Genomic DNA, 24,864 nt, shown 5'->3' with positions numbered 1-24,864 from the left:
TGTGATACATAAAAGCTGTAGAAGCCAAATGATCCATTTTTCGTTAAACCATGCTGCAAAAATTTGCTTTAGCAAAAAAACATGCTTTAGAAATTGTACCATATTCCTTAGCACACTTTAATTCCGATTGATCAAAACAATTCTTGCTTAAATTGGTTTGAAAATTCTAAACATTTTTGCACAACTTGGAGTTGGGCTAAATTTTTTGCCAATGTTGGCATTTTCGTGCCAGTTTCTATTTATGGCAGAGGGCGCAGTGCAGTGTGATTCATGATCATGACGAGTTGGACTGGAGCACGATTTCTTGTGAGGCTCACATCACTTGCCGGACACTCTTAATTCATTTAGAGGCATGCACCACTTAAAGAATCAGGAGAGTCTGGCTCCAAACAGGCCCTTCATCAAGGTTGGCCAGAAAATTGCGGATTTTGGTAAATCGGGGCCAATGGTCTGATTAGAGGCCAACCTACTACAACGCTCTTTGTATGAAAACACCTTTAAAAATGATGTATCCTGGCATATGCAATAAGGGCAATAAAGGTTTTATACAATAGGAAAACTGATGGCAACAAAAAGACTAAGTGCAGAAAAATGTCCACCTCCATGATCACAACATTATGTCACAAATCTACAGTTCTGAGAACCTCTACAAGCCTTTACGTATATAAAAGTGACCACTATTGCTATCTTCTTACTTAAGCATCACTTTTATAAATTTACAATTTGGGTTTAGTTCCCCTTTAAATCCATTAATTAAAGTGAATAGGAAAAAGACCCCACAGGTCTCTAAAGCCAACTATTGTAAATGCAAAATTATGCATCTGTGACCCACGTTGTGACCCCCCTGGGATTATCTATAGATCAGACACAATGCATAAAACAATGTTTTCTTTGTCTGTAAATTCTGAATTATTAATCTGCACAGAGGCTTTCTTAAACGAGACCGTTTCCTACATGTCTCAACATGAACGACTGCAGCACAAATTCCTTCGAATGCTTCATTTTCTGAAGGCGATGCATTAATCATTTTTTTCAAACTGAGTGTTTTTGGTTTTACTATTCTCTTTTGTGTCTTCAGGTTTCTTGGTGGTGTGTGAACATGTTCTTACAGACTTGTTCACTGTGCAAGTAGCCCATGTGTTCCTGTTTCCATAATTGTTCTCTTGTGTCTACAAGACTGGGGAGTTTTCCACCACTCCTCTTGGGCTATCTGCACAAAAGCTGTTCTACCCTGTATGCACACATGGATTTTTCCTCTCTGAACCCTGTTCACACAGGTAATATACAGATGATCAGGTTTTTAAATACATCAGATAGGGATTGCATACATTAGTTAGGACTGCTCTGATATGGGTATACCGTGAAGATTGGTAGAGCAGCTTAGTATACATTTTTTGCAAAAAACGTATCAACCAAATACCCTGTTATTTACATCTTTTACTAGCACTTGCGGATTACTGCAAAAAAAAAAAATAATTTTTTTCAAACTGAGTGTTTTTGGTTTTACTATTCTCTTTTGTGTCTTCATTAATCATGGACTGTAGCAATTTATTCTGTATATTTTTTCAGGTGCAGCAGACGTATTATTCTGCGCTATTAACACATGAGATGTGATTATCGTATCCTCGCATATTCGATGGAGAGAGGCTTTTGCACCGGCAACAGGGCACTCGTGCGTTTTTTTTTTTGCGATCGTGCGGGAGAAAAAAAAAAAAAAAGGTTAAGTGATGTCTCATTAATTGTGTTATTCTATGGAGAAGTGCAATGAACGACAGGAAAGATTTATATGAATTAGAGAAAAACATTACTGACCACCCGATACTCCTAGAGACTGCGAAACGTGAAGATAGCACTCAGCCAAATCAAATATTCCAGTTAAACTCTTGCAGGTGAATTCTGCCATTGAATTTTACAAATCTGTGTTTTTCTTTTAAGTGTCTTGTTCGGACGACTTTGTCGATGATGGATGATCTTTATGAAGTCCCAGCTCCACAAACAGATGAACTGGAGACCACCTTACATGTGAACGACAATATATAACCACCGACATTATTGGTGGGAAGTCCTACAGCTACAGCTCTGACTGTTGTTGTAGTACTTAAATCTGTCAGCAGGTTTTTGCTACTTAATAAGAGAGCAGCATGATGTAGGGACAGAGAGTCTGATTACATCTTAGGCTGCGTGTTATAGTTTCAATGCAATCAGTGTTTTATCAGCAGGAGATTATCACTAGAGGACTACATCTCACGTGCAGGCAAGTCAGGCTAATTTTTGTAACCCCGCCCCCCACCACTGATTGGCAGGTTGCTGACAATTCACAGTGTACACAGGAAGTGTGGTGTGGGCAGGGTAACACACAGCCCAGAAGTCTTAGCTCTGTTACATCTACACAGAAAACGGGTATTCTAATCAATCAATCTAATTTCAGCCCTATATAATACTGCTATCAGATTATCTAGCAAAAAACTGTTGGCAGATTCTATTTATAGGGGACCTGTTACCAGGTTTTACCCATATAAAGGAGAGCCACCACCTGCAAGTCCTCTGTTGCAGCATTCTATTGTAGTATGCTGTATATATGTACCCAATCCACACACCAACAATGTGGTCCGGACTGGTGGGTATTTCTGGGCTTGGTCAGGCACCTCCTCTCTTTTTGCAATCGCCATCCTCCTTCTTGCTGCTTGTGGATGATGCATCCTACGTCACTACACAGTGTCCTCAGGATCGCGCCCTTGTGCAGGCATACTTCTCACTGTCCTACCGCCGGAAGAGCAAAGTATTGTAGTGCGTATGCATCAGCGCTCTTTCACCTTTCCCCACAAATACGCATTACAATACTTTGCTCAAAGGGCATAGAGAAGTGCGCCTAGACAGGAGCGCGATGCTAAGGATGCTGTGTGGTGACATCGTACGTGCCATCCACATGGAGCAAGAAGGAGGATGGCGATGCGAGAAGAGAGGATGCGCTAGACCAAAACCAGGGCTATGCCAATAAAGTTTATTCTAGAGAAACTGAAGCTGGTTTATATTCTAGGACACCATTCAATCCATGTGCTAGGAGGCTTAGGATAGGGTTTGTAGGGATTTCACTCACTCAGGTGCGACGGCTGACAATCAGGAGGCACATTCCTTTAAAAGTTCACAGGGTTTATTACTTCATAAACCACATGGCAAAATAACAGCAAACAAATAGCCTTTAGCTCAGGAAAAGAAAACAAAGTGTCCAGTCCATCAGGCTCAGTCCTGGAGCCTTAACACACTCAGGAGGGTTTCACCTCCACAAATATCTGCTGTATTAAGCATTAGCCTGTCTTATATAGAGCTAACCACACCCAGTAACCCATCACATGATTAGCCATGTGGTCTGACATCACCACAGGTCCTGAAACACATATATATACATGGTTATGTACAACAAAGAAATACTCCGGGCTACATTACAGCAACAAGGCACTTATGTGGCACATACCTCCCATCGACTACACACCCTTTAGCCATGCTACAGGTTGCTTCAGTATCTGCTGTGAATGGATGATGAATATGCATAGCAGGATCTATGACACGACCTTTAGACAAAGTTGTAACAAGTAATGCATTACACATTTTAATATCACATGCATTTTCCTAACACCATGCCTTTGGTGTAAGGCTACTTTCACACTTGCGTTGTGTGACGTATGTCGCAATGCGTCGCTTTGGAGAAAAAACGCATCCTGCAAAGTTGCCCGCAGGATGCGTTTTTTCTCCATAGACTTGCATTAGCGACGCATTGCGACATATGGCCACACGACGCATCCGTCGTGCAACGGATGCGTCGTGTTTTGGCGGACCCTCGGCACAAAAAAGTTACATGTAATGTTTTTTTGTGCGTCGAGTCCGCCGTTTTCGACCGCGCATGCATGACCGAAACTCCGACCCCTCCTCCCCGGACATTACAATGGGGCAGTGGATGCGTTAAAAAACTGCATCCGCTGCCCTCGTTGTTCATTAATTTCACAACGTGCGATGGTACATCGGGCCAACGCATGGTGACGGCCCCGTACCGATGCAAGTGTGAAAGTAGCCTTAGTGGGTTGACTAGTGTTCTTCCTGTCCTTCCGGTGCAGGGCTTATCGCCAAGGTCACACAGGGACTAGGTATCCTGCTCGGCGATAGGTGCGGAACCTATATAGGGATGGTAGGACAGACAGGGTGATGTCAGATCAGTCTAGGGGTCTCCATTTCCCCCTTCCCTAGTGTTTGGTTTTCCCTTCCCTTATCCCTTTATGTTGCACTTAGTCTGTCCTACACGGTGCGTGACATTGTCTATCTCCTTACAATGGGATGAAATAATTTTTAACGATTTTTTTTTAGTGATGGATCAGTCGTGATTGAACGGGATTGAACGGGAGTCAGCACCCAAGTGAGAGCCACTAAATTCTATTAAAGGCTCTCCCTGGGTGTAAAATTCCGGTGTTCGACAGGCGTAATCCGGCCACTCATCAATTTAATTGGCTGGCTGTAAGTAGGCGTGGTTGTGGCCATGGGTGGGAGGAGTCTTGGCCGCGTTAACGTTATCTTAAAAATGTAATCATCCATGGTTAATTCATGTTTAATGGGATCCATGTAGAATCCCCAAAAAATCGGGCTCTTTTTAGTGAGTGGTGCTAAGTGATCCAGATCACCAAAAACAAGCAGACTGCCCATGTCTAAATGATCGCTCGCTCTGCTCACCAGCAGTCGGTACTTGCACAGAGTCCTAATAGGTGTAGCAGATTGGAGATAGAGGAAGGAGGGCAGGGAGGGGTTTTGGTGGGGTTTTGAGTGGGTGTGATAGGTGCTGGCTTTCAGACCATTGCAATGCATGATGGAACTTGTAGTAAGACAACACAGGAAGCAAGGAGAGAGGAAGTTGTGGATTAACCCCATCAGAGCTGCAGCCAGCCAGGAGAACGTGCCGCTATAGCATGATAAAAGGTAATATTGCTAAAATAACATAAAGGATGTATTGAGAGACACACAGTAACAAGGTTTACGAAGAAGAAAAAAAAACAGTTATGGTGCCGGACAGCCTCTTTAATTCTCCAGCACAAGACATTTTGGACAATTGTAGCCTCCAGCTTTGTGTGGAAGACCCTTTTCTGTTCCCCATGACTGCACCCAGTGCACAAGGTCCATAAAGACATGGTTGGGGGCATTTGGTGTGGAAGAACGTGACCGATCGCAGAGTCCTGACCGGCCCTCTCCCGAACACCAGGGTCTGACCTCACAAATGTTCTTGTGGGTGAATGAGAAGGAACCCCCACAGATACCTCCAAAATCTTGTCTACCGTACCTTAGTGAATACTGGCACCAACATCATTCAATCACAAGTTCACGTCAGATCACAAAACGTCACATCGACTAAAACAACAAGTCTAGAAATTGTAACAAGAGACAAATGCAAAAGCAGCTGCCATAGCAAACGCCATCCCGGATCCTCACTGACGATAGTGATATGTTGGTAATGCAGCAAATCGGATTTGTTTAATTTTCTTAGGAAAACTTTCTAAGCAGAGCCATCTTCTGGCGGATTGATGTAACTGCAGGAAGATTGGCAGCTGCTGAGCAGAGTGCCAGGCAAGCTCACATGTGCAGGGCAGCTGAAGGGGTCTTGCATTAATTAGCATTAATAAAGCCATGGAAAACATATTGAGTGCACTAGTTCTGGAGGATGAGGCGGCACTATGGAGTGGGAAGGGGGGAACACCGGATTGGGGTGCACGCTGCTCTCCAAAACATCTTGAAGTCCTAGCATGCAATCCAATCAGTGGCTGCTGGGAAATGCTGGGACTTCTAGTGAGCAGCACAATGCTTTCTAGGCTCTAGATGCTTTCTGCAGCTGACTGACCTGAGGCGATGCCACTGTGTCTGCATCATGGCTGTGAACCAGGTACTTGGCAATTATGGCTGTGATGAAGTCAGCATCACATATGTTGGGAAGGTTCAAGCTTTGTTGTTCTTTCCTATCTATATAGACCTGTAAAGAAAGCTGCGACAGTTAGGCGTGAATTCCCAGTCTTTTAACTCTGGTGGGAACATCTGCTCTCTGCACCAAGTGCTGGGAAACCAGTGAACATGTCCCCTCCCAGTGTGCAGGACATTTGTACTGGTCTGAGGTCCTCCAGACTCTGTGCCCATGGCCATGTGACCCTCACGTCTAATCATTTCATCTCATCTAGCAGTGATTTGTACAATGAACCTGTAAACGTCACCTCCACCTTCAACAAGGCATCAAATGTCAGGTCCGATGGGGTTGGTTTTGTAATTTGGTAGCGGAACTTTGATTGGTAGGAAAAAATATGACACAGACACAAAGTTCTAACCCTGATCACTGACGTATGTGTATATACTGTATGCTCAACTATTGTACAGTGATGGAGAGAGAAAGCTAGGTAGTTAGACATGAGAAAGGAAGGAAGGAAAGAAGGAAAGAAAGAAGGAAAAAAGGGGGAAAGAAAGAAACAGAAAAAAGGAGAGAGAAAGAGTTAAAGGAGAAAAGGATAAATAGAGAGAAAATGAAAGAGAAAGAAATAAAGAAGGAAAAATGAAGGAAAGAAAGAAAGGAAAATAAATAAAGAGAAAAAGAAACAAACAAAGAAAAAGAAAATAAGAAAATGAATGATAAAAGGGAGAAAGAATAAAAGAAAGACAGAGAGAGAAAGAGAAAAAGAATGAAAGAAAATAAGAAAGAGAAGGATAAAAGGGTGAAAGAGAGAGTAAAAGAAAGAGAAACAAGGCAAGAAGGAAAGACAGAAAAAGGTGGACAAAAAAAGATCAATAACTATATAGCCGATAGATAGATGATAGATAATAGACAGACAACAGATAAATAGATAGATAGATAATATATAGAGAATAGATAGATAGATAGATAATAGATAGATAATAGATACATAGATAGATAATAGAGAGATAGACAATAGATAGATAGATAGACAATAGATAGATAGACAATAGATAGACGATAGATAGATAGATAGATAGATAGACAATAGATAGATAGACAATAGATAGATAGATAATAGATAGATAATAGATACATAGATAGATAATAGAGAGATAGACAATAGATAGATAGACAATAGAGATAGATAGATAGATAGATAGATGATAGATAGACAATAGATAGACAATAGATAGATAGATAGACAATAGATAGATAGATAGACAATAGATAGATAGATAGATAGACAATAGATAGATAGATAGATAATTAGATATACAGATAGATAATAGATATCGATAATATATAGATGATAGATAATAGATAGATAGATATAGATAATATATAGTTGATAGATAATAGATAGAGATAGATAATAAATAGATAATAGATAGAGATAGATAATAGATAGATAATAGATAGATAATCGATGATAGATAATAGAGAGATAATAGATTCCTAGGCATCGGGGTAGTTGGGTATGGCAAAGCTTTTCGGGTAGAACAACTATGTATGAATGTGGTGGGATATAATGGGTAGAATATCGGCACAGCAGGCTCCTATGGGAGCCATATTATACCCCTATAACACAGATCTGTCATTTGTACGAGTCCTTTAAAATGTAAACTGAAATATTTTTCCCAATTTACGAGAAGTAATTGTCCCCAGTAACGTAACAGAATTACCGATATTACATGGACGCGCGTCCTGCCGTTCCGTACGGATGGGCATTCATTTCCACATGTCGCTCTTTTCATGTCAGGAATCTACTCTGAAAGGAAGTTTCCTAATATTCGGGAATACATGACGAGAAGCTGGACCAGAGTATAAAAAATCTAAACGCCTCTGAATGGCTACTCCAGCTTAGTTTAAATTGTGCCTCAAAATACAGTCCCACAAAGGGTTAACCCCGGTGAGGATGAATTACTTATGGTGAAGTAATGGAAAGTCCTTAATGGGCTCTTGCAGCGATACAATTACATGGCTGATGCAAACTGCCTGCACAACCTCTACAGTGTCTGAATATACACTAGTATATAGTCACGGGCGGGTCATGCGGCCGCCGTAGATGTTTACACTCAATCACCCCGGGAGTTGTCCATGTTGGGTCCATGGATCTTCAATGCATGGTGCTTATTGATGGAACAAATACATTATAAACAGAAAATATCTTGAGTATTCTGATACTGGTCTCTGCAATAAAGGTTTTTGGAAATTTGTTACTCTAGTGCTCGATCTGAACTTAAAGAGAATCTGTCAGCAGGTTTTTGGTACCTCATCTGGGAGCAGCGTAATGTAAGCAAAGAGAAGCTGAATCCAATGATGTATCTTTTAGATTACTGGGTGCAGCGGTTCTAACACAATCAGAGTTTTTAGATTTAGTAATACAGCAGAGCTGAGGAAGCTAGCCCCGCCCACACCAGGCTCTGTATAAAGAAAGTCCATAAACAGTGAGCTGCCTATCACAGGAGGGGGCGTGACAGACCAGCTGGCCATAGAAATGATAAGCTCTGAAAGTTCTAAAACAATCATCGATTGGAGAAAGGATCCTACCTTGTCCTAAGTATACTCCTTTTTTTAGTGTCCATGTTTTGACTGTTCTGGTGACCCTACATCTAAAATAGTTGTTGGCCAATCACTCAAAAAAAAAAACATACCTGAATTGATTGAGCATGCATGAGTTTGTGTATGCCACTGTAGCACTAATGCCACAAATGTCCAATATTGGAATACCCTTCGAAGTACGAATCGTTTGACATACTTGACCCCAGTGGTGAGACATAGTCATCGTCCATACTTGTACTAGTAACTACCTGCTGTTTTAGCTGGTGGACCAGCCTGTCCTTCTCTCTCTTGAGCGCAATCACTTCATCTTGTGTTTTCTTCTTTTTTGAGGCAGATAGTTCCAGCAAGGCGATGTTGGCATCTTTTTCACTGATTGCAGCCAGTAGAGCCTGCTGCCTGTAAGCAAAAAACCCAATGATTAGATCCTGCCCTTGCAATATTGTCCATAGGGTCAGCATATTTAGCAAAGAATTATTAACAACGCTGAATAAATATCACATGTTGCTTTGAATCCACCTATACCTATGTGTTCTCTTTTAGCTGCTTTCCTGTCTTGAGTATTATGGTGACCATTCACTTAAACGGAGGCTATAATCAGAAAATGACCTTCTGTTTTAAAGCCAAATTTTTAATTATGTGGAATTTCAAAAGAATTTTGCCAATTTTTTTCAAACCTCGATTTTTATTGCAAAACAAAATTAGAAATCGTGCAATTTTCAGGAAGAGTTTTCAGCGGACGCATGATCACCAAAGGCAGGATATCACTGACAGCTAACACCTTTATACACAGATGATAACACAGGATCCAACAATAACTATAGGCAGCCGCGTAAAGATGGCGGTCTCAGAGGGTGCGACCTCGACCTGGCACATGAGGGAGGAGGACACGCCAATGCCAGCCCCTATTTCAACTGGATGTGCGAGTACATTACACCAGGATGTTGGACATTATTACTGGAAGGGGCACAGGATATTGGACATTATCACTGGAAGTGGCACAGGATGGGAACATTATTACTGGATGGGGCACAGAATGTTGGACATTATTACTGGAAGGGGCACAGGATGGGGGACATTATCACTGGAAGGGGCAGAGGATATTGGACATTATTACTGGAAGGGGCACAGGATGGGGGACATAAAACCAGGAAAATGCCCAGGAGGCTGGACATTATTACTGGAAGGGGCACAGGATGGGGGACATTATTACTGGAAGGGGCACAGGATGGGGGACATTATCACTGGAAGGGGCACAGGATATTGGACATTATTACTGGAAGGGGCACAGGATGGGGGACATTATTACTGGAAGGGGCACAGGATGGGGGACATTATTACTGGAAGGGGCACAGGATGGGGGACATTATCACTGGAAGGGACACAGGATATTGGACATTATTACTGGAAGGGGCACAGGATGGGGGACATTATCACTGGAAGGGGTACAGGATATTGGACATTATTACTGGAAGGAGCACAGGATGGGGGACATTATTACTGGAAGGGGCACAGGATATTGGACATTATTACTGGAAGGGGCACAGGATGGGGGACTTTATCACTGGAAGGGGCACAGGATGGGGGACATTATTACTGGAAGAGGCACAGGATATTGGACATTATTACAGGAAGGGGCACAGGATATTGGACATTATTACAGGAAGGGGCACAGGATGGGGGACATTATTACTGGAAGGGGCACATGAAGGGGACAGTATTACTGGAAGGGGCACAGGATGTTGGACATTATTGCTGGAAGGGGCACAGGATGGGGAACATTATTACTGGAAGGGGAACAGGATGTTGGACATTATCACTGGATGGGGCACAGGATGGGGGACATTATTACTGGAAGGGGCACAGGATGGGAGACATTATTACTGGAAGGGGCACAGGATGTTGGACATTATTACTGAAAGGGGCACAAGATGGGGACATTATTATTGGAAGGGGCACAGGATGGGGGACTTTATTACTGGAAGGGGCACAGGATGGGGGACATTATTACTGGAAGGTGCAAAGGATGGGGGACATTATTACTGGAAGGGGCACAGGATTGGGGAACTTTATTGCTGGAAGGGGCACAGGATGGGGGACATCATTATTGGAATGGGCACAGGATGTTGGACATTAGTACCAGAAAGGGTCAAGGATAGAGGACGTTATACCAGAAAGGCGCCCAGGATGACAGGGTGACATTAGTGCATGATGGGAGACATTATTACATAATGGAAGGGGGAGGCAACACATATGTCTTTTTAGGATTTAGGATGCCAGAAGGGCTAATCTGACCAACATGTAGGTGGGGATCCAGGTCTAAATTTTGAAAAAAGAGCGCATCGGACTCTAGTTACGCCACTGAATATTGGTGATGTCACAGCCTCCCTGCTCCCCCTCCATTCACAATAACATTTGTAAAGACTCATCTGACCATTATGGCTATGTGCATGTGTTATTTCCTGAAACAAAATGAAATTAGAGTCTAGGAAAGCTTCAGTGGCAGAAGAAAAAAATGGAACAGTTTTTCTTTATACAAATTGTGATATGGAAAAAAAACATTTGCAAAAATTAAAAAAAAACAACATTTACTATAACACAAAAACATGATTTATACAATAGATGTTTTTCTGATGACCGCTTCCATAGCTTTTGAACAATCGCTCATTCGGACAACAACTGTTCCTGCAATCGTGTCAGTGATGGGTATATCCCTTTAAATTTTATTTTCCTAGGACTAGCCTAGCCGTTTTCAACAAGTGAAATTTAGAACACACATCACGATTTAGCATTCACATTTTTTTTTAAGTCACATTTCCTCTTTTTGTGTCGTGGTATTCGTTAACATTTTTTCACCGAATTCTTCAAAATGCCAAAATGGCGCAGGTGGTTTATTAATTTTGAGCAAAATCAAAAATACTCTTTATTTCAACTTTTTTCGTGACTTCTTTGGTGCAAAAAGTCACATTTTCTAATAAAATGTGCCAAAATTTCAAAAATTCCAGATGTGCATAATGTTTTCTCTGGGAGAGGACCGGAGTATATTTGAGTAAAAAGGTTGTGACTTTTTAAAAAAAAATTCACAATTAATGAATCACCCAAAAACATAGATAAACTACAATGGCGAATATAAAAAACAAAAACAGGTGAACATATACAAAGTAGACTTAAAAAAGGAGCATATTAAAAAGAAAAATAAAGTTCATGTAAAAACTGGCGAAAAAACGCAAAAAATTTACAAAAAAAAGAACAAAATGCAAAAATGTAATTGGCCCATAATTTCTCAGTTCTGTAATTTTTAGCTAAGAGAAAGGTAATAGAGGCCTATGTGTTTAATCATTCTTGTATGCGTGCGTGTTTCTCCATGCTGTTTAATTACCACCTGTGCTAGTAACATCTCGTCTGGAAAAAGTGCAAGTCATAATTATGCTTTTTGTCAGGATCAAAGGAACCATATTGTCTAATGAAAATCCTATTTCTAATTACACCCTGCTCTAGCTTTATATCTACGGTATATTTATTAAGGGAGCTTAATCTATAAAGTTGGTCCAATTTCAAGTCATTCTACCAAAGATGAAAAGTCATGTGCCCATCCATAATATTTCTAAAATTGTGTTATATATATATATATATATATATATATATATATATATATATATATATATATATATATATATCATGACACCAAATCAATGCAATTTACTGCCATCCAGTAAAAAAACAAAAAAACAAGGTAACATACCGATATATGCTTCTTTTTTCACATGGGAGACTATGGGTGATGCGTGGGTGGCCAATGGATGGAACCCGTCCCAGCCATTTAGGAAAAAGATATACATGACATATACTTTTAATATGAGTGCTATAGGGCCTTGACTTACGATTCTGGGATGATTTCGGGACTAATTTTTCATAATATATGTATGTAGATCTCCAGCAGTAAACTAGAGCTGCTATTTGGTATTTAATTTACCACTTACCAATTGAAAATGAGATCACTCCACTCATTATGTCCCAACCTGTACAGCAAAGCTCACTGGAAAATTGAATTTTTCAATATTCCAAGAGCATTTATTTTATTTGAACAGTCACATTAAAGTGAAAGACAACGGAAAGGAGTACATGTATGTATGTATGTATGTGTATATATATATATATATATATATATATATATATATATATATATACACAGACACACACATACCTTTAGTTTTTGGACTGTTCTGTTTTAGTGTGTCAATCCATATAAAGAACGTTTGAGAATCAGAAAAAAATTGTGGGATATTCCAGGTTCTGCCAGTAGATGAAGGATATCCAGAGTCAGGTAGATGAAGACGTTTTTTAGTTGTATTATGTGTTTCAGAGTTGATCCGCCTCCTTCCTCAGATACATTTAATGGATCAATTCTGAAATGTGCAATACAATTAAAAAAAAAACAAACCTGCTCATCTACCTACCTGACTTTGGACTTCCTTCATCTTCTACAAGTGCCCAGACTATCCTGCAAGTTTTTTCTGATTCTTAAACATTTATTTCAGTTCCAGCAGTATATGCCTATGAACCAGCGGTCCGAGCTGCAGCCATCTCTAGTGGACTCACACAACTCTCCAGTGTTGTGCCTGCCATGCACAACCTCCCCAGGTGGGCAGTACACGATCTGGTATTGAAACTATTATTATTATTATTTATTTATATAGCACCATTGATTCCATGGTGCTGAACATAAGAAGGGGTTACATACAAGTTACAGATATCACTTACAGTAAGCAAACTAACAATTACAAACTGATATAGAGGGGTGAGGACCCTGCCCTTGCGGGCTTACATTCTACAGGATGGTGGGGATGGAGACAATAGGTTGAGGGTTGTAGGAGCTCCGGTGTTGGTGAGGCGGTAGCTTCAGTAGTGATGAGGAGGCAGCGGGGTCAGTGCAGGCTGTAGGCTTTCCTGAAGAGATTGGTTTTCAGGTTCCGTCTGAAGGATCCGATTGTGGTTGATAGTCGGATGTGTTGGCGCAAAGAATTCCAGAGGATGAGGGATATTCAGGAGAAGTCTTGGAGGCGGTTGGGTGAGGAGCAGATAAGTGTGGAGGAGAGAAGGAGGTCTTGGGAGGACCGGAGATTACGTGAGGGAAGATGTCAGGAGATTAGTTCAGAGATATATGGAGGAGACAGGTTATGGATGGTTTTGTAGGTCAGTATTAGTAATTTGAACTGGAAACGCTGAGGGAATGGGAGACAGTGAAGAGATTTGCAGAGAGGGGAAGCGGAGGAGTAGTGAAAAGAGATGAATTAGTCGGGCAGCAGAGTTAAGGATGGACTGGAGAGGTGCAAGGGTGTTAGCAGGGAGGCCACAGAGGAGTATGTTGCAGTAGTCAAGGCGGGAGATGATTAGGGCATACACAAGCATTTTAGTAGATTGACGGTTGAGGAAAGGACGGATTCTGGAGATATTTTTGAGCTGGAGGCAACAGGAGGTGGAAAGAGATTGGATGTGCAGTTTGAAGGACAGAGCAGAGTCAAGGGTTACTCCGAGGCAGCGGAGTTGCGGTACGGGGGAAATTGTGATGTCGCTAATTGCGATAGATAGGTCAGGTATGGAAGATCTATGAGATGGAGGAAAGATGATGAGTTCAGATTTGTCCACATTGAGTTTGAGGAAGCGAGAGGAGAAGAAGGAGGATATGGCTAATAGACACTCCAGGATTCTGGACAGCAGAGAGGTGACGTCTGGGCCAGAAAGGTAGATCTGAGTGTCATCAGCATAAAGGTGGTACTGAATCCATGGGACGTTATGAGTTGTCCCAGGCCAAGTGTGTAGATTGAGAAGAGTACGGGTCCTAGAACAGAGCCTTGGGGGACTCCAACAGAGAGAGGGTGGGATGAGGAGGTAGTGTGGGAGTGGGATTCGCTGAATGTGTGGTTGGAAAGGTATGAGGAGATCCAGGATAGGGCGAGGTCTTTGATGCCAAAGAGTACAGGATCTGTAGTAGGAGGCGGTGGTCAACTGTGTCAAAAGCAGAGGACAGGTCTAGAAGGAGGAGTACAGAGTATTGTCCGTTAGCTTTGGCTGTAAGTAGGTCATTAGAAATTTTGGTTAGGGCTGTCTCAGTTGAGTGATGGGGGCAGAAACCAGATTGTAGATTGTCAGAGAGCAAGTTAGGTGGGAGGAAAGTTCAGCGGGGACGTGCTGCTCCAGGAGTTTGGAAGTGAATGGGTGTAGCGATATTGGGCGATAGCTGGACATAGCTGTTGGGTCGAGGGTTGGCTTTTTAAGGATAGGCGTGATCGTGGCAAGTTTGAAAGCAGAAGGGAAGGTGCCAGAAGTTAGTGATATGTTGAAGAGGTGGGTTAGGGATGGGATAAGTGTGGTGGTGAGGTTGGGAAGGAGGTGACAATTAAGACCCCTTCAGTAATGAGTCACTCGCCGTTGTTAAAGGGGAGGTCACGGTGGCGGCGACCCAGTCCGTGGCCCCGGGCGCCCTAGTAAAAGGGGAACAGTATTTAAAGGGGATGTGAAAATAATATAAGTTCATGACACCACCTGTAGTTCTCGTTCAAGAGTGACCGACGCTGCTTAAAGGGGTCCTCTGGGGGTGATGGTGCTGCAGCAAAGATGGTTTTATTTCCTACCGGTGAAGTGGGGTCCCCAGGGCTCCAGGTGTGTTTGGCCAGATTGGGAGCCTTCCAATATGCACTGAACATTAGTCCCTTGCTGCCTGCGGCTTTCTGGCAAGGTACTCTTTCTCTCCTGTCCTGGGACAGTACCTGCACGGTAGGCAACTCGAGCCATTTCCTTGGGGTCTCTATTCACAGTGACTCCGGACTCTGGTTGTTGCTGTACCTCAGGTTCTGCCGTGGGACTTGTAGTTCCACATAGCCTCGGGCTACCGGTTCCCGGTTTCTGTGCTCTAGCTTAGAGGGAGCTGTCTTCTAGCTCCTGACTTCTCCTGTGCTCCTTCTATGTTCCTTGTCTGCACCAGACTAACTCCTTCTCCAGACCAGAATGTATATTATCTATGGAAGCTCCCCTGAAAACCGAGTTCAGAGCTCCCCCTTCTGGCCTGGAGTCAGAATGTGTTGAATACACAGCTTACCTGCCAAAGGGATTATCCTCGCTTCCAGGCATGGCATCACCCTCCCCAAGAGGAAGGCAATACCACTGTGGTACCTCAACCCCTGGGGTACCACAACTAGATTCACAGATTTGCACAAGGAGCTCTTTCCATATTTTTAGATATCCATACAAAGAAAAACTCTTCAAATAATGAAAAATGTACTTTACTGTACAGGCCAGGCCATGATGAGTGGAGTTGTCTTATTTTCATATTCTACAGTATATATATTGTGGCAATGCTACTCACTTGGGGGCAGGAAGAGGTATCACAGGAATCGTTTCTATTTACAAGTCCGGCTAGTTTATTTCACTCCTCAAAAACCACACCACGGTAAAACTTAAATGCAGCCCTTTCCCAGCATAAAGGTGCAAAATAAAGGATATAAATAGTTATGTTTAGCTGCGGGTTCACCTGCTCATTTTGAGACAGTTCTCTATCCATACAGGTAGTCCCAATGAAGGTGTACCACCATCCACACACACAGACCGTGTGCGAGACAACAGGCCCCAATTTACAAAGTAAACCACACCCTGGGGTGGGGTGGGGTATGTCAGCAGCCAAACCCAGCTATCTTTTCAGCTGCCCATGCACCTTGCCCAGGTGCCCTAACAAGCCTCTTAGTACTACGTGTACCAGAGCAATACTCCAGGTTTACATCACAGATGACAACCACCTCCGTGATTCATACCTCCCATCAACTATGTGTCCAGCAGCCACCTTACAGTATATATTAGATATACCTAATTTGAATGTCTATTTCTGATAATACATGCCCTTTAGAATTTTTCTAAATATATAAAACCTACACACATGTGATAAGTATCACACACACTTAAAGCGATATTCCCTCAAAAATAGGGTATCCCTTATCCATAAGATAACTTTCTGATCCATATGGTCGGTGTTCTGGAACTTTGAGAAAGGGGAGCCTCATCTTTAATGGAGCAGAATTGCACATGTGCTCTATTAATTGTCTAGGGAGGTGCCAAAGAAAGCCATGTAGTATACTAGATGCTCGGCTTTCTCCGGCAGTTCCACAATTGCACCTCTTCTCCATTTAAAACAGGGATGTAGAGCCTTATTCTTGAAGTTGGTTCCAGGATCACTTATGTCCCAGCGTTGGACCCAGAGTGATCAGGAAGTTATCCCCAGTCCGACTGGGGATCATCTGTTTTCTCGGGAATAACCCTTTAAGGTCCCTTTTTTCTCCTGTGTTGCCATAAACATACTCTGTAATCCATACGCACCAATGGCATATTTCGAATAAGGGCCTAAATGCCTAATAAAGGATACCGTGACATTGAAAAATATACATCTTGTGTAAAAATGCTTTTATTATAGCTTTTCAAACACTCCCGTATATAATGGTAAACATTCCGAAAAAAAGCGCATGACAATGATAAAAAGTTTCTATCAGATGAAATGTAAATATTTAAGGTTAGTACTTTGGAGAACCAAAAGAAAACAGCCTGTCTGGGCTACTCGAAAATTAAAGGACGAGGATTAATTTAAAATAAACACTCGAATTTCTCTCTGAATGCATGAGAGCCATCATTTATTACAGTTGTTATTTTAATGTACAGACTCAATCTGTAATGCTGTAAGTCCATATAATGGGTATGACATATACATAGAGCATACCGGCAGTGTAGTGTTCTAGACAACAAGTAATTGCAACTCAGTTTCTTGGGAAATAAATCTGTGGTCTTATTCACATCAGCGTCTTTTGCACCCGTTATTTTCGTCCGTAAGGCGCTATTATACAGGTACTGAGCTATGGTGCTCCTTACACCAGAAATAATACTTGGAAATTTTTTGGCGTGGCGTACATAAGCACCCACCACTCTTCAGATGCTGCTCATTCACTAAAAGGCGAGCCGAGCACCTCTTAATGATTCAGGAACGCCTCACTTTAACATGCCCACTTATCAAGACCAGTGAGAAAATCGACGCTCTTGCCGAATTGGGGCAACGGTGTTTAAATAAACCCACTGTATGGTGCCAAAATACGTAATATTGCCAAATGTACCCCAAAACAATGTTTAACTAAGAAACCAGGGAATAAGGATGGATCCAGTGTAGCTGCATTTTGCTAGGTTTGGCCAACTGTGGGATTGGATATGCAAGCTCCAAGTATCCAAAACTTTAGGGAATTTCAGTTGCCACCCTCAATATGGCCCTGCTCATTATCATTTACCATATCTTCTATGCAGAGGGTTAGCCAAAATATCCTGATCTTAATAGAAGGATAGAATGTTCATTCTTGGTGTGATTACCGTCTTTGAAAATTAATTATTGCTTCACTGTAAAATAAAGTCAAAGGTTAGACATTACTGAAGGACTGTTCTCTCCTCTGCTACAATATCTTGTGGACTTGTCAAATATCATATGGTCTCCCACCTGCTCTTCCTCTTTGCTTCTCATCACTGGTGGCGACATATCTGCTTATCATGGACCCCCACAACTTCCCACTAATTCACCCTCCTACCGCTCCCTATCTAATATGAACTACCGCAATCTCTCCAACGTTGAACCCGTGCCCTTGATTCCCACCCCCTGCTCCCTCTCTCTGGAGCACTCTGGAATGCCCGCTCCATCTGCAATAAGCTTCATGTGATTCTTGACTTCTTTCTCTCACAATCTTTCCTTCCTCGGCCTCACAGAAACATGGCTGATACCCTCCGACACTGCCTCTGCAGTTGCGATGTGTTACGACAGCCTCCACTTCACCCACACTCCTCGCCCTGGCAACAGATATGGTGAAGGAATGGGTCTTCTCCTTTCTACTAACTGCACCTTCAACCCAATACCACCTCTACCCTACCTTATCCTCCCCACTTTTGAAGTGCACTCTGTCCGCATCTACTGTCAATCCAACGTCCAAGTGGCCGTCATATACCGACCTCCAGGCCTGGCCACTGCCTTTATTGACCAATTCTCTACATGGCTTCTTCACTTTCTTTCCACTGACATTCCCATTATCATCATGGGTGACTTCAACATCTCTACTGATACGCTTCAGTCAGCAGCCTCCAATCTCCTGTCTCTTTCTCCATCTTTTGGGCTTACTCAGTAGTCCTCCTCAGCCTTCCACACAGACAGACATACACTAGACCTGATCTTCACCTGTCTCTGCTCCATATCTAACTTCACAACCTCCCTTCTCCCTCTACCTGACCACCATCTACTCACTTTCTCATCCCTGTCCTCTTCACCTGTCACCCATGTCCAGAAACTAGCGCACCCTGGCAGAAACCTCTCCCACCTAGACACTCACACACTCTCTGACTCTATTCTACCACAGGCATCCATATCCTCACTCCACGACACAGACACTGCCACTGCTTTCTACAATGCCAGTCTCGCATCAGCCATCGATGAGGTCGCCCCTCTTGTTCATGGCAAAGTGCGACGTATCAATAGACAACCCTGGCACAATAACATCACTAAAAAAGCTCCGGCAAGTGTCCAGGGTGACAGAGGGCATTGGAAGAAAACACATTTACAAGATGATTTCACTGCATTCAATCAAGCAACACTCACTTTCAAATCTTCCCTCACAGTTATTCAACAATTTTTATTCCCTCCTCCGCTCACCACTGCCCCCTCTGACCTCCCTCATCTCTCATGAGGATTTGACACACTTCAAAAATAAGATATACCAAACAAGACAAGTCTTTATTGTTCAACCAGTACAACCCCTCTTTATACCAGACCAATGCCCTTCCCCCATAACCTTCCTCTCCAACATCATTGAAAGAGAGCTTAATCGTCTTCTCTCCAAATCACACCTCACCACTTGTGCACTTCACCCCATCCCATTTCACCTCATCCTCATCCTTACCACCACACTTATCCCTTCCTTAACCCATCTCTTCAGCCTATCACTAACTTCTGGTACCTTCCCTTCTGCTTTCAAACATGCCACAATCACTCCTATCCTTATAAAGCCATCCCTCGAGCCGACCGCTATGTCCAGCTATAGCCCCATATCATGGCTCCCATTTGCTTCCAAACTCCTGTAGCAGCACGTCCACGCTGAACTTTCCTTCCACCTCTCATCTAGCTCTTTGACTGGTTTCCATCCCCATCATTCCACTGAGACTGCCCTTACCAAAATTACTAACAACCTACTTACAGCCAAAGCCAACAAACAATTCTCAATACTCCTTCTTCTAGACCTGTCCTCTGCTTTTGACACAGTTGACCATTGCCTCCTACTACAGATCCTCTCTTCCTTTGGCATCAAAGACCTCATCCCTATCCAGGATGGATCTTATCATACCTTTCCAACCGCACAATTAGCGTCTCCCACTCCCACACTACCTCCGCATCCCACCCTCTCTCTGTTGGAGTCCCCCAAGGCTCTGTCCTAGGACACCTACTCTTCTCAATCTATACCCTTGGCCTGGAACAACTCAAAGTCCCATGGATTCCAGTACCACATTTATGCTGATGACACTCAGATCTATCTCTCTGGCCCAGATGTCGCCTCTCTACTCTCCAGAATCCCGGAGTGTCTATCAGCTATATCCTCCTTCTCCTCTCGCTTCCTCAAATTCAATGTGGACAAATCTGAACCCATCATCCTTCGTCCATCTCACAGATATTCCCTACCTAATTTATCTATCACAATAATCTACATCACGATTTCCCCATATCGGAAGTTGGCTGCCTCAGAGTAACCCTTGACTCTGCCCTGTCCTTCAAACCGCACATCCAAACTCTTTCCACCTTCTGTCATCTCCAGCTCAAAAATATTTCCAGAATCTGTTCTTTCCACAACTCTGTCTATAAAAATGCTTGTGCGTGCCCTCATCATCTCCCGCCTCAACTACTGCAACATCCTTTTCTGTGGTCTGCAAGGTAACACTGTCGCACCTCTTCAGTGCATCCTTAACTCTGTTGCCTGACTAATTCATCACTTTCCTCGCTACTCCTCCATTTCTCCCCTTTGCAAATCTCTTCACTGGCTCTTCACTGGCTCCCATTCCCTCAGCATATCCAGTTCAAATTGCTAATACTGACCTATAAAGCCATCCATAACTTGTCTCCTCCATATATCTCTGAACTAATCTGACAATATCTTCCCTCGCGTAATCTCTGGTCCTCCTTCTCTCCTCCACACTTATTCGTTCCTCACCCTATCGCCTCCAAGACTTGTCCGGAATATCCCCCATCCCCTGGAATTCTGTGCCCCAACACGTCCGACTATCAACCACACTTGGCTCCTTCGGATGGAACTTGAAATCCCATCTCCTTACCACTATCAGAGCTACTGCCTCACCAACACCTGAGCTGGTGCAACCCCCCAACCTACTGTCTCCTTCCCCACCATCCTGTAAAATGTAAGCTCGCATGGTTAGTTTACTGCAAGCGATATCTGTAATTTGTATGTAACCCATTTTCATGTACAGTATCATGGAATCAATGGCGCTATATAAATAATAATAAACGGGAAATTCGGGTTCACAATCACATATTATAGGGTACAAAACATAGATATTTCTATGCCATAAAAATTCACAGCCTGAAAGGTGCTTCAAGACTGACAAACCATCTGATTGTGTTTGAAGTTTCCTGACTCTTTCCCAATGGATATCGGGAAGAGCAAGAAGGATCAGGCGGGTTGGATTCTAGTATCAGGTTTGAAAAAATGGAAAAGTTGGGCAGCACAATGGCCTAGTAGCTTCCTGGGTCCTATTATGGACCATGAAATGTATTTCTCAAGGAGATGTCAATGGTACTGCGTTGTTGACTAACATATGAGAGGCTTCTAAAAGAAGAAAAACAATTTATTTGTCTGATTTGGTTTTCCATGGAACACTTCCCATTCATATTCTCCAAAGTGTTCAAGCAAAGCCGAGTACAAGTAGCAAGGATTCAATTGATTTTCTAACATGGGTTTAAACGGCAAGATGTCATCACTTGTGGGACTGCAGAAGTTTACACTGGAGTGGGGCCAAACATAAATTAAGTAAATCAATCTAACCCTTCCTCCAAGTCCTGACGACATGTCCATCACACATCTAACTCTTCATAGAGAAGTACTGTCTGTACAAGACTAAAGTGTAAAGAGATAATTCACTTCTCATTGATTTAATCATCTGGAAAAGGTTTAATTTCTATGAAAATGGAACTTGTCATACAAGCTGAAGTAAGAGGCTGAAAAGCTGGAGACACCAGTCTGACTTGGTCCCATTTAGTCTCAATAGAAGAATTTTTAAAGGTGGACAAATTTGTTTAAAGGGGTTGCCCAAGTTTGGCACGGAAATCTGTGGTCACTCAATGTGACTGCAAACTTGTGAGTCCTCATAGCGTATGCGGTCAAGGTTATCTGGTACCGGAGCAAAAAGCAGGCAGTCATGTGAATACAAGTATGTGATATGCATACTCGTGTCCACATTCCAACTAGATGTGGTCAGCCTCGCTCCATGCAAGGGAGCAAAGTTGAGCATGACTAGTCGGAATGTAGCTGGAAGTATACACATTGCATACTTGGAGTCACATGGCCGCCCAGTCTTCTCACTGGACAATCCGGACAACACATGCTGTGGGAGATGCTGAGGATTCATAAGTTTGTAGTGAAGTAGAGCAACTGCAGACTTTCATGCCAAACCTGCACAAACCCCTTTAACCTATGACCGTCCCATTGACAGCAAAAAGAACAATAGTGTGCACGATCAACTACCAGTATCCATCAAATTATCACCTATATTAATACTAGTTACTTTTAAAATTGGTGCAAACCCTTTAAATGCAGTAAGGGAAATAATCTGGGAATTATTGGCATACAATATCAGTAAATATTGTATGGCCTGATTATCATACAGGACATGGGCTCTCACTCTACATACATTTGTTAAATCCTTGGATCGAACATCCCTGAGTGCCAATAAGGTCCCCACAACTTTTCACAAATCTGGAAAATCTGTATTGAATCCGAAGCAAAACCCTGCAGATCTTGGAGCAGATTTTGGTGCAGATTTAATTGTATTGTAGAGTTAAATCTTTTAATTTCTCTGCAGCATCACCATAGGATAAATGAGACATTGCATGGCTTCCACTAAAATCAATGAATTATCTGTGCAATGCATCAATATAAAACTTTTTCGAGAGACACTAGTTGTAGTTGCTCTATGTAACTGATGAAGTATCAGTACCTAAAAGCTAAAGCAATTGCTACCATCCACCTCTCGTGTCTCCCCTTTTCCTCATAGCTTGTAAGCTTGCGAGCAGGGCCCTCATTCCTCCTGGTATCTGTTTTGAACTGTATTTCTGTTATGCTGTAATGTCTATTGTCTGTACAAGTCCCCTCTATAATTTGTAAAGCGCTGCGGAATATGTTGGCGCTATATAAATAAAAATTATTATTATTATTACCTGTTGATATATAATAATTTCATAGTAAATCTGTTTTTTCATTAATTCATGGCATCAAGATCAATTTTCTTGTGCCTCAACTGATCACAACTGATGTTAAAATGACACAAGTTGTCATCTGGGTTTTTTACTAATTTGTACTGCAAAACTGTTGAGTAGGATGAAAAAAATGCAAGGTTTAGCATTTTTTGACGTGGTTCCTAGAAGGGTCCAGCGCTACAAGTGTTGATCCGGAGGAATGTGGATGATCCCAAAGAAATTGAAAATCAGTTTCCACATTAGTTTCCCTCCAGTGTTTTTGTAACCCCTCCAAGAATTCTGTAGGGCTGGATAAATAAAAACAAGGCCTAAGGCATTTGAAACCATTTTTGAGTTGTTTTTTTAACTAAAAATAAGTTCAAAGTTTTTAATTTGCTGGTTTCTTTTTAATTTATAGTATTTTAGGAATTTTTTTTTTAAATTAAATTTATTCCCAATCCTACAGAACTGCGCTTTTAGACATAAATAGAAAATATTTTTATAATGTAACTGAAAATCAATACAAAATACATAAATTTACCAGATCACGTCATGCCAGATTTGGCCACCGGAGCTTCTAGGCCACTGGAGCTTCTAGGCACTACTTTTTGATCCCCAATGGGTTTTATCAAGATTGAAATTTATGACCCATCCATAGGATTGGTGATAACTTGCTGATCACATGGGGTCTCATGAGAACATGGGTCCAGAGTCTCCAGTTTGAACAGAGCTAATTTTTAATCTAACATATATCATTAGTGATGAGTGAGTGTACTCGAGGCTCGGGTTTTCCCGAGCACGCTTGGGTGGTCTCCGAGTATTTGTAACTGCCGGAGATTTAGTTTTTGTTAACATAGCTGCATGATTCACAGCTGCTAGCCAGCCTGAGTACATGTGGTGGTTGCCTGGTTGCTAGGGAATCCCCACATGTAATCAAGCTGTCTATCAGCTGTAAATCATGCAGCTGAGGCAACGAAAAATAAATCTCCGAGCAGTCATAAATACTCGGAGATCACCCGAGCGTGCTCAGGAAAACCCGAGCAACGAGTATATTCGCTCATCACTACATATCATCACTTTATGATGGGACCCTCAAGATAATAAAGTGATGACAAATCCAAGTAATTCAACTCAACTCTATTCAAAGTAGGGATATAGGAGCCCAACTGTCATGCGGTTACCACGACAGTGTGGAGCCAGAAGACCACAGCATCTGATTGCTCCTACTCCAGCACTGAGAAGCACTTCTGCTTCATTTTAAATGGTTTTATTTCTTCTGGCAGAACAATGTTTAATCGGCCATGTTGGAAATCCCTGTGCTCACAGCTGAGCTCGCTTAGCCACTCCTCTTCCCTTTATAATCTGGGCTATGTAACAAATCTTGTCAGAGCTAGCATTTGCTGCATGGCTATTGTGGGAGAGGAGAATATATGAGAAGGAGATTTGAAGGATTTATTAGTGACTGCTGCTTGGTTTGTATGCATGCTAATTCCTTAACCCTCTCTGTTTTTGTTTATTCCCCTACCTTCACACCCCCATTCATTCTTCTAACACATGAGTGAATATTTTGTATGCCTGGAGTTTTCTGTTAACCCTTGTCTGTGTTGCCTTGTTTGTCAGATTCGTGTACTACGGTGCACAATAGTACCTCCTCTTCCCTGGATGGGGAGAAGAACAGACAGAGGGCTAACTTAGGAGATAAGGCAAGGGCGGAGGCCCTGGCATCTTCGTCATCTGAAGGATCCCGGGGAACAAGGCAAGCTAAGGCATCCCCTAGTGTTAGGGATAGGGAAGGGGCCACTGGTCCCGGGTTACC

The 24,864-nt window shown here is 42.4% G+C and overlaps 1 protein-coding gene across 2 annotated transcripts in view; it reads right to left on the bottom strand.

Annotated features, from left to right (window-relative positions):
* The window catches only part of ERC2 (ELKS/RAB6-interacting/CAST family member 2), a 1,140,662-nt gene that overhangs the window by 373,014 nt on the left and 742,784 nt on the right, over nt 1-24,864 (bottom strand). For both annotated transcript variants that reach the window (XM_069736696.1, XM_069736695.1), the window contains one exon: nt 8,782-8,929. In XM_069736696.1, coding sequence (XP_069592797.1) covers nt 8,782-8,929 — 148 coding nt within the window. The remainder of the gene's footprint in view (nt 1-8,781; nt 8,930-24,864) is intronic.

This window comes from Ranitomeya imitator, chromosome 8 (genome assembly GCF_032444005.1).
Source record: "Ranitomeya imitator isolate aRanImi1 chromosome 8, aRanImi1.pri, whole genome shotgun sequence".
NCBI lineage: Eukaryota > Metazoa > Chordata > Amphibia > Anura > Dendrobatidae > Ranitomeya > Ranitomeya imitator.
Note: the sequence above shows the minus strand (reverse complement) of the source record. Positions and strands in the feature narration are given on the sequence as shown.